At 43.6% G+C, this 16,704-nt stretch overlaps 1 protein-coding gene across 1 annotated transcript; it reads left to right on the top strand.

The window, feature by feature from the left end:
* The first annotated feature begins 25 nt into the window (after positions 1-25).
* Positions 26-964, top strand: LOC6598474 (RNA polymerase-associated protein Rtf1). Its single transcript, XM_002023629.2, has one exon. The coding sequence runs from the start codon at positions 67-69 to the stop codon at positions 817-819; it is 753 nt and encodes a 250-aa protein (XP_002023665.1). The 5' UTR covers positions 26-66; the 3' UTR covers positions 820-964.
* Positions 965-16,704: the final 15,740 nt, after the last annotated feature.

The following is a 16,704-nucleotide window of genomic DNA, read 5'->3' as shown; positions in this document are numbered from 1 at the left end:
CCTGGAATACAATAAAAATACCTTTCGAGAAGCCAAATCGAACGAGAAAAATAAAGTTAGTGCAGGATGAACAGTAAAGCCAAACTGAGTCTGAGAATTGAGAAGAGTCGTCGTCCCATCTCGGAGATCGCACAAGAGCTGAGACGTCTGAAGGCGTCGCCCTTGCGCATTGATGACGAGAAGGAGTTGCCAAAGCCATCAGTGAGCGACAGGCCAGTGAAGAGACTGGACCAGCTGGAGCCGCTGAGACTGACCCGGCACCGCATCACCCAGCTGCTGGTGCGTCCGGCCTTTGAGCAGGCGGTGACCAGCTGCTTTGTGCGCGTCAACGTCAACGGGCAGGGCGAGCAGCCAGAGTACCGCATAGCTGAGATCGTGGGCGTCGAGGAGCTGGGGCTTGGCTACTTTGTTGATGGGATACCCACCAATATCACGCTGCGACTGCGGTACAATTCTGTGGCTATGCTCCACGAGCTGAATGACATTTCCAACATGGCCTTCAGCCTCCCGGAGTTCCAGCTGTGGTACGACTGTTGCGTCAACCAGGGAATCAGTCCACCCACCAACAGCCTCATTGCACGCAAGAAAATCGAGTTATATAATGCCCTCCAAAGCGAAGCCAAGGCCCTGGCCGTCATCAAGCAAACCTGCACTCTGAACATGCGACCCGCTCACCGGGGTGGCATCCTCGAGCGTCACGGCGCCACCTATCCCTGGCGCTTGCAACATCCAAGAGAGGCAACACTTTCCACTCCCAAGCCGCCGTCGAATCAGGATGAGGAACTAAACCTGGAGTCGGAGTCGGATGAGTCTGCTTAGCCTGGCTTGGAAAGACCTTAAGAGACTCTGATGCAAACTCGACTCTACAGTAGACATATCCCAACCGCACCTACTGTTCAAATTTGCCTTATCTTTATTAGTTTATAAATTAACAAATATTTCGGCATCGTTTCGAAAAAAATCATTTCAGAGAACATTGAGAACTTACCCCATACCACCCCAACTAAGTCTTCAAGAAGTTGTTCAATGAATTTGCCTGATGCACGCAGCACGTTGTTTTCGGGTAGAAACTGTACAAGTAGAGTGATTTGTATTAGATACATAGAATACAAAATATTTCAGCTGTTTACACGATCAATTAAACCGTCATCTAATTGTTTTTCTTTCCAGCTAGGGTAAGGTTGGGCTCCCAATCGGATAATAAGTAATCGCATAATCAATCGCACATCCCTTCGAGACACAAAGAAAATATCCACCAAATTGACGAGACAATGAGTGAGTAGGATAACAACCATCTGGCTAAGACTAACTATTGAGTAAGATATCGTTAATTAAAAACTATTAGGTAAATTATTAAACTGTAGTTAATACAATTTTAATTGATTATAGAACCCACTCTGATATTTGATAAAGACGTCGATATAAATTCTATATAGATAGATCATCAGAATGATGTTGTGATAAGCTGTGGTTCTGTTCTATCTATCTTCTTGCAATGACTACACCATCAAGCCCAACGACACCAAGCCAATGCCTGTTAAGCGCGGATCCCAGGCAGAAACTTGGGCGATGAATAGCCAGTTCGTGTCAAGTTTTTGAGAGAAGACCATATAAGGAACACTGTTACAAAGTTTTACCCAATCCATCATACTATGGAACACTTAAAATCCTATACTTCGGATGTACCATCAGCGATATTTGACAACACAGTAGTAAACAAAACACCTTGTGTGCGATTAGACAGATATGACGAAATGCAGTATAGAAGATTTTATTTGGGAAACCTTATAAGTACAGAGTATGCTTCACAGAATTAAATGCTTTGCTAAAATCTGTAAAAATTACGTCCGTTTGCAAACAGCCTTGAAAGCCTTGGTTGATATATTAGAGAATTCGAGAAGGAAAGTCGTTTAAGAAATGAGTGTTGCGACGGAAATATCAGAGTACGGCATACATGTTGCACATGCAAGTGACTAGATTGGTAGTTTGCAATGTTAAATCTTGAATATTTTTTGTGAAGCGGAATCATGTGGGATTCGTTCCAAATACCTGGGAGACAAGGTTGCAAATACCGTTGCAAAGATAGGTTAAAAAATAGGTCAAGGATTGGCAAAAGGATATGTCAATCGACGACAAACCTTCTAGAACAACGCTCCTCAAGGAACGGTAAAAAAATTCTGTAAGCATGAGGTAGATGCTAGGGATATGGAGTCGATGCGTTGCATATATATAAAACGAGTACGATGATGGGAAGACGGTGGCGAATAATTTTGAAATGCCAGCAGCAGGAAATTCCGTTTTATTCTGATAATGAAGGGATGGAGGAAATGCATTCGACATACGCTTAGAGTTAACGAACGAAAAAAAATTGTTCGGATCTCTACGGAAATGTATATTACAGTGGGAAGGATATTGATTATAGCACAGAGTATTTACGGTGCGTAGACAGACTTGGAGCTAGATTTCTGTTACCTTTAATAGAGCCTGGTTCTCTTGTTCTTTAAGAAGGACAAATTTTTCGTCTAGTTTTTAAAAGACCCCTGCTGGCGGGGCAAGCGCACTGAGACGACAAGGAAATGAGCTGTGGATCGAAGTGGACCCAAAGCACAGGAAGTGGCAACGAAATATCGTCAATAAGGTCAAAGAAAATACAGAAATTCAATGAAATGCAATTAACCAGCTCAGCGAGCGAGACACTCACCAAAGGGGGTGTCGTTTGGGAGGGGGAAGAAGTATATGCGAGAGGTCAGGAGAACGAGGAGTGGGAGGAAAGTAAGTTGGGTCAGGACTCGCGGAAATGAGGTTCTTTTAGCGGAGGACTCTTGGCCCCTGAGCCAAGAACAAGGAACCACGCTGCTGTTGGGCAATTAGGGAATGCAAAAATTAGCTGGATGGGAATAGGAGTGTTGGAAAGGGGGGTGGAAAGTAGGTGAAAAGTAGGTGAAAAGTGGGTGGAGTTCTCTCCCACATCCTGCCTTTCCCACAAAACACTAACCACCACACCACACCACATCCCAACGCCCAGACCCAACGCGCACCCAATTGGATGGGATTGCCGTTGGCGCATCTTTGCGCTGCTTCCTCGATTCCTTGGCCATGCAAATGAGTTGGATTTATGCGTCCCGGTTACCACCAGCACCGCCCGCTAACCTCCCTGCTTTTCCTGCTGCTCCCGCTGCTCCTTCAGGTGCTCCTTCCGGGCATATTCGATGCACATCGATTGATTTCGCATCAACGCAAAATGCGAAACGGATTATTAAACTTGCCACTGGCCAGGTGTGTGCACAGCGGCAGAAGCAGAAGCTAAAGGGAATGGCAGTGGCAGTGGCACCGGCACCGGCACCGGGTGAAACTGGAAGACAATTTTGCAGCTGCTGCAATTTTCGATAAATTCTTGGCTTAAAAGATGCGCAGCGGTTGGCTGGCGAGGGGCAGGAAATGGATTGGGGACGGGTCGGTACGGGATGGGATGCAGCAGATATTTCATTCATTTCCATAATTTTAATAAAATTGAAGAAAAATATTCAAGGCACTGCCACAGAAGCAGTAGCAGTAGCAGTAGTAGCAGCCACACGACGAAGGCGAAGACTACGATGACGATGACGGCGAAATGAAAAGCGGAAAATGTGAAAACGCAAAATATGCGGCAATGTAATGCCGTTGCCGTCACTTCAACAGTAGAAAAGAACCACAAAAATTTTGATAGAAATGTGCTCGATCACCTTCGTTCTCAAGAATTCTGTGCTGACCAAAGATGATGGAAAGCACCTTCGAATCTACCGCAAATAACAATATTTTTATTTGTAGATATTTTAAAAAATTTTTAGCCACTGTGCTTCGAACTGCTGCTGGCATTTTCATCGTCTTCATTCCAATTCTGTTTTTCTTTACTTTATTTTCTTTCGGTACCTGGCCCCGTTCGGTTTTGTTTTCATTTTGGATGCTATACATGTGCCGCTATTTACCCCTTCTCCATCATCTATGGTATCTCCAAGCTATACGTGGGGGGGATGTGGAGGGAGCCGGGTGGTGTCTGTCAGGGCTGGAGCGAGACAGCTATGTGATGGAGGCCATGTCAAACAAATGACATAATTCAGTTGCTGGCAAAGTTTTTGACTGATGCCATAACATACGACCCTGCACCGACCCCTTCCCCTTCCCCTACCACCTACCCATTCCAGCACAGAGCATCTTTGGCTTCTTGGCCAAAGTTCATCGTTGAGTCCTGATTCTCGTTGATTGCCGACCATCTTGCCAGAACCATCTTAGTCCAGGTACCATCCAGCCTCTCCGGCAGCTCCGCTCGATAGCTCGAGAGCTCGAGAGCTTGAGACTTCCTTTCAATTTCATCTGGCCAATGGCAGTTTTGGTTGGAAAGGAGGTGGAACGGCAGGCAGAAGGAAAAGATATGTCACCAGGTGGAAGTGCGCATTTAATCCGACCAAAAGTCCTAACATCAACAGCCAAAATGTCGCACAAATTTTACCAAAAACACTCGAACCCCAGGCTTCTACAACTGCCTCTCACTTCAGCTGGCGTCCTTTCAGACCAAAGTGGGTCTTGGATGGTAGAATGAGAGGATCCATGGCGAACATGTGCCGCCTCTAAATAATGAAAATTACTTTCACTAAGAAAAGAAAGAAAAGCGGAAGAAAAATTCGGCAAAATTAAAATGTTGAAAAGTTTTTGGAGGAAAAGGCGACTGCGAGCGGAACTGAAAGGTGGCTAACCCTAGGATTCGCTGGAGCTACATATTTCCCCCATTTCTTGGTAGCAGATTTACGAGGCCCTTCCTCTGCTCCCTCCCTCTCCTCTTCTGGAGGTGCACTTGAAGGCATCTCCCTCTCTCCCTCATAACTCATGATGTTTGGTCCCTACTTGGCCCTAAATCTTGTGTGCTTTTTTATTTATTTTTGTTTTTGTTTTTGTTTTTTTTCTTCTGCAGGGCTTTTAATTATACCCAACGCTCAACCCTCTCCCAGACCCACTCTGAACGGCCTAAAATTAATTTAGCCAAATCATGGGGACTCTTTAGGAGAAGGAGAAAGGGGGGAAAAGCTAAATAGAGCGGAGAGCAGAGAGCAGGGAGCAGGGAAAAGAAAAACTTTTCCTGGACATGTGCGTGACGAAAGAGTCTACGAAATGAGCAGGAAAAGAGCTGGGAAAAATAATAGAATAGAATGTTTTCAGCTAAAACGCACACCCACAAGGGTTAACAGCCTCCATGTGTGGGGCGTGTTCGGTAAAAATCCCTCTTCTCTGCCTTTTTTTATATTTATGGATACTACGTGTTGTAGTGGGCGTGTTATAGGTACCCCATCCCCGGCTGCTTCTGCTGCTGTTCCACCTTCCATTTCTGAATATATGTACCCCTCCCCCCACCCACTGTCGTTTTTAGGGCCAAAGCGACAACATAAAACAGTCGTAAAATTTATTAAGTGACATTTTTGTGTATGTAAAATGGAGCTGGAACCAGCGCTGCAGCGGAGCCCCAAAAAAATAATCATAAGCAAAACCAACAACTGGAAAATGCTATAATAAAAAAATGGAAACACGAGAAAAACATTTGGTGGACAAACGTTAATTGCACGGCAACAAAACGTCATAAAATGTGTAAAAAGACATCAAGGCTTTGGACAAGACAGAGGATCTTGCTGCGAGGAACAAAGCTCTTGATACCGTTGAATGGAACACCTATACTAGTCATATCTGGTCACATTTGCGAGTACGTATCTGGAGTCGAGCCAGTGTAGAGTAGAGTCAGAAGAAGTAGTTTTCCCCGACTTCGACTGATCACAGGACCCAAAACCCGATATTAAATACAAAACATAATTATACACGATTGTCAAAGATTTATTCTTTGCGGAAAATCGGCATACCCCATGCATGGGTATTAAAATTCCCCAAAGAAGAGAGCCCAATTTGGGTTTCGTCTCGTTGCAAAATGGAATTTGTTTTTTGGCACAAGTTATAAATTAAATATTTATTAATTGCCATGACTTTCTTTTACTCTCTGTCGCTCCGTGTGTCTGTGTTCGTGTCTGTGTTGCCAAGAAACCCACTTCAAGGCCCGACTTGGTCCGCTGCTAATTTTACATTTTCTAATTGGTCGGCAGTCGCTTGATTGTTGGCCTGACCCCAAGTTTTCCTCCTGCCAAGTCCCGGCCTCCACCTCTACCTCCTCCATCTAGGCACTCACCAAGGACCTGCCATCTAAGCCATGCTCACAGATTCCTTCAGTTATTTCTTCGGTCATTTAGCTGGTTAATTGCATTTCATTTCATTTCTCTAATTTCTTTTGCCTTATTGACGATATTTTCTTGCCTTCTTCGCCTCCGTGATAGGCTCTCCGGTTCCCTAGATCCCTACCACCACAGATGTCCCTCCAGTTTGCTGTTCATTAGCGACACAAACTTGACTACAAATATCCCATTGCCATTGCCGGTCTTCAGGTGACATCTCCCCGGAGATGAAAGTGTTGAAAAACTCTGCAATTTTCCCGGGGCTGCAGTAAAACTGTCTCCTCTCTCGCTGTGTCCCACTGCGGATGCTAATTGCTTTGCATTTGGCAGACTTATTGTTTTATTTGAATGTGTTGACAATTTGATTTCTGGCAATATTTTTCGCATTTCGCACTCTGATTCTTTATTTTCTCGATTTGGTTGCATTGCAGGCAAGCGCTCCGGCTTGAAATGCTTTTTTGCTGGAAATTGGCAATCAATCACAGAACTTCTATGTCTATTACATATGTTACACAAAATCTATTTCATCAGCACCAATTCATGTGTGCAGCACTTTTTTGTTTGGTTCAATTTTGCTGAAAACGGTATTCTGGGAAATCCTTTCCATGGGAAATCTCCTTTTACAGTCCACGGTGTTTCTTGTCATATTTTTTGATGGTACGTTACATATATCAAGGGTTTTTCCGTGATTGTTCTCTTATCGGTTCTAATTTTTTCTTTCCTTTGATTCTACTTACAATATCAATTTCCTATTTGTGAATTTTATTTTCTTTTCAATTGAAGAAACGTTTTCCAGAACATTTTCAGAACTCTGGCTAAGGTTGGGCACTGACAATTAGTATCTTCACTGGCTGGCTGGCTGGCTGGATGGCTGGCTGATGATGATGGCTTGGCCATGTCCAATCCCTGGACCAGTTGCAGTTGACAGCTTAGAAAAATCACCGCAGGAACCAGTCCGTCCTCGCTCTACCGTTGAAGAGTCGTCCGTCCCTGGTGGCTGGTACTTTGGCGCAACGAAACTTTTGTGAAGTATCTGTTGGCTAGACAAATGTGACATATCTGTGACCATCGTCATATCCGTCCTGCGAGCAGATCCCATCCTTCTGTTCGCTCCCCACCTCTCCAGCGCCCAAGCCGAGCAATATGTCATTAGTCATCCTTCAAGTGGCGTTGAGTGGAATTATGTAAACGTCGCTCCCTTCGTATTCGTATTCTCGTCGAAGTCGTTGTCGTTGAACTCAAATTAATTTTAGTTAATATTTATTTTCTATGTTTCTGTATTTTTTGGTTCTTGGCTTTACTATTAATATTACTGTTATTGTTATTATTCGATGACTGCCTAAAGTATTCGAGCTGTTCTGCTGCTGAAGGCTGCTTCCAGGAAGCTGTGGCACGGGCTCTGGGGCAGGCGGCTACTTGTGGAATACTTTCCAATTTGTTGAATTTTCGGCGAGCGAAAACCATTTGTGACCCCAAAAACTGCAAACAAACCCCAGCGATGAGAACAAACAAAGTTCGGTGGCGCAACGCGGGGGCAACTATGGTTGTGCCACCTGCTGCGGCGCCAGCGGAAAGCTGCGAGGCCAGTGGACGCGTCGGTCGGCCGTCGTGTGTCATTCTGCGGCAGTGCGCGGCACGAAAATGATTTATGAGTTGGCTGGGCCGCCGATGGGGGTTCCTCTGGAGCAGAGCAGGGGCTTTTCGCTGCCCCGGGTACTGAGACCCAGGCACTCTACACCCCAAAGCAGCTTTAAGTGAGTGACAGGGTCGGACAGGATCAGGCCGATGGTGAAAGGTCCCCGGCGCTCATGTCATATAGATGTGACAATTTCACATAATATTTGAATGACGGTGAGTAGGGGATTGAATAAAATAAAGCAAAAAGATACAGGGAATTGAAAAAGCCTCAAGGATTACACAATTTTAAAATGGTATAAATTATTTGATGATTTTCACAGGATTCTTAAATTCTGCTTTAAAAACTTTTGTTAAATCAAATGAGATTAATGGATTACGAATTTAAAAAATAGATGCCTTTTATTAGAACAATCCAAAGAATGAAAATTACCAACAAGAATAAATCTCCCCTATCGCTGCACTCATACCAGTGGGGGCTTGAAATATTTTGAACATAAATCAAGCTTTTATAAACAAAGGAATACTATTAACAAAACGGAAAGGCACAGTTTTAGAACAACATGAAAAGAGAGAATTTGTACTAAAATCTGCAAAACCCAACTCGGGTTCCTTTGAGTAACTAACCCCGCCAGAGAAATGGATCAGAAATATGTAGATCCCATGGGGTTCTTTACATACAACAAGCCGCCCTTGTTCCATTCTTTCCCCAAGGATGCTACGAAAGTGAAGGCACTTTTAATTTCGTTTTTTTTTGTTTTTCTGCTGGTTGGGCCGAAGATTCATTGTCTTTTCCCCTATTATATCTTCTTTTTGGGTATCCTGGTGCCCTGAGCCGACTTTTTAATTGCATTAACACGCTAATGTAAGTCGCATAATGCCGACAGCTGTCCCCCTCCTCATGGCGGCCCCTTCTATCGTCGGACTGCTGCTTATTACATATTTATGTTGATATTTTTCCATTCTTTCGCTCTTGTTTGGATGAGGGACATTCCCTCGAAAAGCGTTGAATAAATTTTAATTGTCTTCGGGTGTCGCAAAAAATTTTTGCGTCGTCTTTCTCCACTTGTTTTTTACGCCTCCAGGCGGGGCATTAAAAAATATTGCTCTGGAACATATGGACAGCGTTGTTCCAGTTTTTCTTTCCTGTTTATCTTTTTGGGGGTGGCTCGTGAAAATAGTAAAAGCAGAGCAAAATTAGCAGAACGCCAAAGGGACAACAAAATGTTCTTACCTGTTGGCCATAAAATAAATTCCATTATACGAGCTCTTTGTTGTTTCTGTTCCAGGTAGGCATACGGACGCAGGGCTACAGATGTAGCCGGGGCTGGGCTCCAGTAATAATAATAAAAGCCCAAATGACAACCAGGACAAGACCAGAAGGTGAGAATGGAAATGGGCATGGGGATGGGGACCTGGATGGAGCAAGACAGATGAGATGACGTCCAGATGACGGGGGCAACAATAAATATGAACATTTCTTATCGAGCGGAGAGGGGGAATTGGGCAGGTGTGATAATACTAGACAACAGCCACATAAAACCCCAGCATCAGAGCAACTTTTTCTGTTAGATTTGGAGCTCTCTTTTAAAGAATTTTTAGGTAGGTTCAAAGGAAAGTTGCAATTCTGAAAAGCTAATAAACAATCGATTTAATAACTTTTAGTTTAAGCATTCTACTGCGATATTTTTGATCGATACTTTGACTTTAAAAACTCGAAACAAATTAGATTCTTGTTGTTTTGTATTTTATTTGTAGTAAATTTTATTCAGCGTTTAAGCTGCCTTAAAAAAATAAATCTATGGTTAAAGCTGCCAAACTAGGCAAAAAAGATAATCCAGCGGAAGAAATTTTAATGTTTGTTTTGTATTCAAGCACTCAACAGCTTGCTTTTAATTAACTTAAAGGTATTTATAATAAATATAATTAAATAATGTAAATAAAAGAATATATAATCGTAGTATGGACTCATCCGAGACGAAGTTCTTCTTCAACCGAAAAAAGCAGAGAGCTTTAAGGCAGCAAATGCCAAGTCAATATGGAAATTGGCCTCTGGACTCTGGAGGATTGGATTGGACTCTGGACATATAATATGGATAAGAGGATGCACATGTTTCTTACAAAAATATTTTGGAAAGTCTCGAATAGCTTATTCGAAGAAATACCTGCTTTATTTTCTAAGATTTATAAGATACAAAATATAAACAACATAAAACGAGGGGGAACGTTGTGAGTTGCTGCGGACACCGCAACTCTACAGTTATACCCGATACTAAGTCAGTATGGCTCTCCTCCGGCAGACGCCGCTAATAAAAAACGACACGACAAAGAGTGCGTGCGAGAGAGACAGAAAATCAGTCTGAGCGTGACGTCGGGCGCTGCGTAGCCAATGCAAATTGATTTGTTCCTGTTGGCTATAAAAATTATCTGATCTGATCCAGCCTCAGCAATCTGATAGATATGGTCATTCTCTATGATTCTGCGTTTTTAGTTTTCTCGAATCTGCAATATTGTGGATGCAACAGATTCTCGTCCTTTGTGGGGGCGGAAGGGGGTGGGGCGAAATTCTGAGATAAACGTTTTATAGTGAGATCTAACAGAAGTGCGGATACCAAATTTGGTTACTCTAGCCTTAATAGTCTCTGAGATTTGTGGTTGCCCCAGATTTTCGTCCTTTGCGGGGGCGGAAGGGGGTGCGGCGAAATTTTGACACAAAACGGTCAAGGTCCGATATCACAGGAGTGTGGATACCAAATTTGGTTGCTCTAGCTCTTATGGGTTCTGAGATCCTTGAACTCATATTTTGCAATTGGCAAAACCGACCATGAAACCTGTGTGTTAGAGTGAGACAGAGCGAGAAAGAGTGAAATTGTTTTCGTGATTCTGGCTATAATAATTATACGATCTGGTTCAGATTTTGCACTCTGTAAGATATAGTCATCTTCTACGATTCTGCGTTTTTAGTTTTCTCGTATCGTCCAAGTTGTGGATGCCACAGATTTTCGCTCTTTGTGGGGGCGGAAGTGGGCGGGGCAAAGTTTTGAAATATTTTTGTAGCAGTGACATATCACAGAAGTCTGGATCCAAAACATCGTTGCTCTAGCTCTATAGTCTTTGAGCACTAGGCGCTGAAGGGGACGGACAGACGGACAGACGGACGGACGGACAGACAGACATGGCTCAATCGACTCGGCTATTGATGCTGATCAAGAATATATATACTTTATGGGGTCGGAAACGATTCCTTCTGGACGTTACACACATCCACTTTCACCACAAATCTAATATACCCCAATACTCATTTTGAGTATCGGGTATAAATATGAGATATATTGGTACAAATACAAAAAAACCATCTGAAATATCATTTTTAACTAACTTAATGTAGGAAAAAACTATAATATTTCCAAGACATAGATATAGCCAAGACAAGCGATCTCAGGTTGGAGTATGTCGACTTGAGCTTATAAAATCAAACTTTCTTTCAGCCGAAACTCGTTGAGTTCGGAACAGGGAAACTGATGTTTGTGTAGAGCTTTGTACAGCCATCTCTCTTGCGATGAATTGCTTGTGTATTAAAGGTGTTCAAAAGGATAAATGAGCCAAGAGGGAGCCAGTGTAGGGGGCACCCTAGTCGGGTAGTCGGAATGCTGGACAATAGTCGTATACTAGCAGATGCGGCTGCTCTTCCAAATTCACTCGAATTTTAAGCTGGTCAAATGTTTCGTTTGCCAAAATTCGAAATTTCGGTTGCCAAAAGTCAGGTGTTGCCACGCACACACTGTCCATTCAGTTCTGTTCCATGTCGTTCCCTCTCAGCCCAGGGTCCTTCCTGCCACACTGCAGTGATGGAAGTACTTAGCATTTTGTATTTAATTTTCATTTTTGCATTTGAACTTTTCACTCTACACCAACTACCCTCACTCACACACACACACACACAGAGTGAGAGAAAGCTGGAAAAACATGATCCCTGAAAAAGCTTTGGGGGCGCACTGAGCACGTATGTACGTGCTTGTGTGTTCGTGAGTATAGACGGTGTGGACGGGTGGGGCTTAAATAAATGGGGGATTGGAAAGAGAGGGACACAGAGAGAGAGAGAGAGAGAGAGAGATAGAGAGAGGGAGAGACAGGCGAGTTTATGTGTCATAAAAACTATTTTCCATTGAAATTCTGTTATACGAGAGGCTGGAGACAAAGGAGGAGTCAAAGTAATCAGCCCCCGGGTAAGGGTTAAAGCCCCAACGACAGTTTCGGACAAATTACATAAGAGGGTGGTCGTCGGTGGGGGGGGCATCGGCATCCCAATTGGAGGTGCTAGCGGACCGATATCAGACCGTCGGAAGTTTTTACTACCGAACATGTCCAGGCATGCAAAACATTTGAAAATGTTAATTAAATTTCTCTGTGCACTTCGTCTTCTAATTGGTCTCCGGGCAATGGATGACGGCATGGGCATCCGTTCGGGTTATTTAGAATTGGCCTTCCAAATTTCCAACATCCCTTCCGAGGGCTGAGAAGGTCGTCTACAATTAATTAATGCCAAAATTGTGCTGAAATTTATGCCAATTGTTTGTCCCCTGAATGCATATGCATATGCATATGCATATGTAGCCATGCCAAATCATATATTATATATGAACATAGTACATACAGGTGGTACATACATACATACTCGTGTGTATGTACGGCTTATTATTTAAATTTGGCAATTGTTATTCTTGCAATTTATTGTTGCCTTTTGCCTGGCGGGCCAACAAACATAATTTCGGCAGAATCGAAAATGTTGGGTGCATAAATTAAGTGCAATTGATGTCAAAAGTTCAATGTAATCAGCAGAGGGGAGGAAATGAAAGGAAAGGAGCACACGCTGGGCTTAAACAACTCAAATCATTATTGCTTTTAGGTAAAACTTTGCCACAGACTCGATTCAATTCACTGTTCTCAATTTGTTTGAGACTTCGATAATGGAGACTGTTCCATTAATATTTCTCCATATTTTTCCAAGGCAATTATATAAATATTCTTTGGGTTTTTTCTTTACTCTCCTAGAAAACGGATCAATACAAAAACAAAACTCTCTCATATTTAAATAAAATATTCAGTTTAGAATACTTTCCTTTGACAATATCCCGCCTCAGAGCGAATCTATTAATATACATTTTGAGATCTATGCTGTGTAATCAATTTTCCACAAGGTTGATCGACTGGAAGGAGTCCAATTATAGACCCGTTCTCGCTTCCCGTGCTGTTCGTTTTCTAGACTGAAGCCCCTTTGCTAAGCTTTTTTTCCCAACATTTTACACTAAAAGTTAATTATTTTTATGATCGGAAGTTTCGTTGACTTCAATTAGAACAAGTGGTGGCAGGACCAGTGCCACCCAAGACCTCCTCGTCGTCGTCATTAGTGAGGTCCTCCTCCACCTCCACCTCCATCATCGTATCCATCCACCATCTCCATCTCCATCGTATCTGGAAACAAAGTAGCAGGTGAGCAGGTGAGACCTGGCTGGCGTTGGGCTGGAAGGCCATTACAAATCCAAAGTTTCCCTTCTTCTCTGCCACATTTTGTTGCAGGCTTGTTTGTTCATTGCCTGGCGCAGAAGTTGGGGCTGTAGGACGTCGGTCAAAGGCTTTTATTAGTTTTTCGTTTATTCGCTAGCTGCTTTAACTTTTCCGGTCATCTCCCTCTTCGGCTCCAGCCCCAGCCCTAGCCCCAGCCCCAGCTCCGTCGCAGTTTTGTGTAATTTCTTTATATTTGTGGCTTTTATTACCAGGCCACACAGACGGAGTCCGAGTCCAAGTCCGAGTCCGAGTCCAGGAAGAGGTCTGAGTCCTGCTTGTTGGCTTTGCTAATTTTTATTTATGTTCTTAAATGCTCCTTGCCGTGCCAGCGGGCCACGCATTTTTATTAATTTTATTTCAGCGTGATTATTGTGATTAGTTTGTTGGGCCAGCCCCCGGCTCAAAGAACAGTTTCTCCTTCTGGCCGAAGCACCGCCTTTCGCCCCGTCACTTGGCCCTTTTTATTTATTTGTGCGACGACTTCGTCGAAGTAATTTTCATAAATATTTCCTTTTCTGGTGGGCCAAGCCCTGAGCCGTTTGCTGACTTAATTAGGAGAAATTCGCTCCTGGTTCTGGTCGTGGTCCCAGGCTGTTTTTCCATAACCTATGCCAGAGCTGGGCTGCGCTGAAATATTTGTATTGATCGACTAGACTGCGTCCCAGTTCAATCTGAATCGCCGGGGACCCTTTGAACGCCTTTCCATGCTTGAGTACAGTACAGCCAGTGGGCATTGGGGGCTCCAAAGGTGAATCAAAGGGGGGTGGGGGGAGCGCACCTCAACAAGTTGCTTACGTGAAAATGTAAATTTAGAATTGCGGGTGTGCTGGATGTGCGGGATGTGGGAATGCCGAAAGTGCATTAAACCTGCGGCGTGCAATGCGATGAAGCCTATTTTGTAAAAAGTAAATCGCCTCAATTTCCACCTTTCAGCATGTCTGCCATGTCCAGTCCCCGTGATCCTCCCTACCCCAACTTTTCCCCCAGCCCCCCAGCTGAGTAGACTCTTGAGCTGCACAACACTTCCGGTTGCCACTTGTGAGCGAAAATCCTTTCAGCCTTTGAGTGTTTTCCTGTGGCAAGAGCAAGCAGACATACCAGACATCCACCTCACACACAATCCCGCAGTTCTCTTTCGCCCCCTCTCAAAGACATCGAGGAGTGTAGGTCAGCATGAAGATGGAGAAGTCTATGTATGTACATGTGCCCTCCGCATATGACCTCGACTGCAGTTGCAACACTGCTTACTGGACACTGCAGAGCTGGCCACCGCAGTGCTTCTGCCTCCGGGCTCAGTTCAGAGACAAAAGGCATCCATTAGGGGAGTGCACGCGTATGCTTAGTTGTTTTCCACTCGGAACAAAACAATATTCCAAAATGGAACATAATATGTAAGTATTTGATTCGGGAAGGAAAAAGAACAAGAAGCCAAAGAAGGAGAACAGGCAATTCTCGATAATCCCATTCAGAAATCAGTTCAAAAGTTGAAACCAAAAAACTGGTTTTAAGAGTATATATTTATAAATAAGAACATGTTCCGTGGCCGAAGCGTATATGTTGTCATGGTAAAACGTTCTCATTTTCTTTGTCTTAGACTGGGACTTTACTGCATCTCTGCACTACGTGGCAAGAGAATACACGAAGTGCGCTCCTTCTCTTTCTCTCTATACTTTCCCAATCTCACACTCCAAGTGTGGAAAAATTGAGAGAGATGCGCGGTCTGCTTCCTACCAAATACCTTCTCCCCGCATCAAATCAATGTGTCCCTTTTGCGAACTGTTAAAAAAACAACAGACTGAGAGGATATGAGTATGAAACAGTCTAGAGTAGACTTACTAGGTTTGAATGTTGTGTAGTATAAAGGGTTTTTCGGAAGGGGGCAACCTGTTAGAGGCATCGTCCAACGACGGCAACTCTGGCGCCAACAGGTGTATTTTCCATGCCCGTCAGCCACATTCCAGCGCGGCCAGAAGAATCTTTTGCTGTTCTGTTTCCGCTGTTTCAATTGCTCAAGCCGCTTCGAGGCTCTAGTTGGTGGAGATGGAATACAGGTTGTAGGAGGGACTGGTCATCAAATCAGGATCTGCACTTGCCTCTAATGTCCAATGATTGACGAGATATCACACTACTGATGTTGTCTGCATCTTCAATGAAGTTCTTCCCAGGACTCCCAGGTGGACTCCAAGATGTCATATATTGTTTGGAGATATGATAATCTCGCCACTGGACTGGGTATTTTTCTGTTTCCAGATAACGATCCTATATTGTCTTCTTGAGGAATGTTTGTGGCAATGTAGGGAATCGAGTAACGCGTGTTGTGTGTCCCAGAAAAGGTTTCAAAGAGTTATATATTTCGGCTTTTTAGCTACTGACAGGCAGGCTTTGTAGAATTGATGCCCATCTGCAACAGCTATAAAAAGAGTCGTACCAGCGAAAAAGACTGAACCGGCCCACAATATTAATAAATTTATTGTGGGTTTGCAAAACAAAAATGAATGCTCTCGCGGTTAAAGATTGATTAATGCTTTTAAGATTTAATTAGAGTGAAAATTACAGGATTATTACGGTAAAACACCGGCTGTTTAAGCCAAATAAAAGGACCATTCAGAGCCAAAAACAAAAACACGACGAAAGAGAACGAACGCACGAACGCACGAATGATAGAATTTTGTGGTTGGTTTAAGCGGTTTTATGGACAAGTTGACGAATGACCAGCGTTTAAATACTCCTTTCCAGAGCCGATCCCTTACCTCAAACGCACTTCATGTGTGCTTATCGGAAGTGTAGGAGTGCGGTTACTGGAAGGTCGATAAGCGTCGAACCCTTGTCCGTCTGCCAATTTTGTCCTAATTTATTCGTCTGTATCGCTCATAAATAAACCAAAATTGGCTCAGAGGGAGGGATTGAAGGAGAGAGGACCAAAGGAAAAAATAACTTTTCTTTTTCCCGGAAGTTGACTTATTGAATTTGCTTAAACGCGGCGGGTGTTGTGGTGGGATCGTATGGGTGGGCGGGAACGGAGGTGGCCTTGGAGCCTTGGCCTACCAATAAAAACATAAGAGCAACGCATAATCATTATGGGTGGGGTGGCTTGGAGGCGAGGGGCGGAGGACCTAGGAAACGCCTGAATGCGCCATCTAATGGAGCAAATAAATTTCAACTAAGGAATTTTTATAGACAGAGCAATAAAACCAAATGGCTGCCAATGTTTTGCTTTTTCTCTCGCTGTCCTCCGTAGTGCCGTAGTAACGTTAATAGCCTT

This window comes from Drosophila persimilis, unplaced genomic scaffold (genome assembly GCF_003286085.1).
Source record: "Drosophila persimilis strain 14011-0111.01,24,50 unplaced genomic scaffold, DperRS2 tig00000579-arrow-pilon, whole genome shotgun sequence".
Taxonomy (NCBI): Eukaryota; Metazoa; Arthropoda; class Insecta; order Diptera; family Drosophilidae; genus Drosophila; species Drosophila persimilis.
This window is presented reverse-complemented; position numbering and strand designations above follow the sequence as displayed.

Coding starts and splice junctions, on each gene's coding strand:
- LOC6598474 (XM_002023629.2), top strand. CDS start 67: ATGAACAGTAAAGCCAAACTGAGTCTGAGAATTGAGAAGAGTCGTCGT.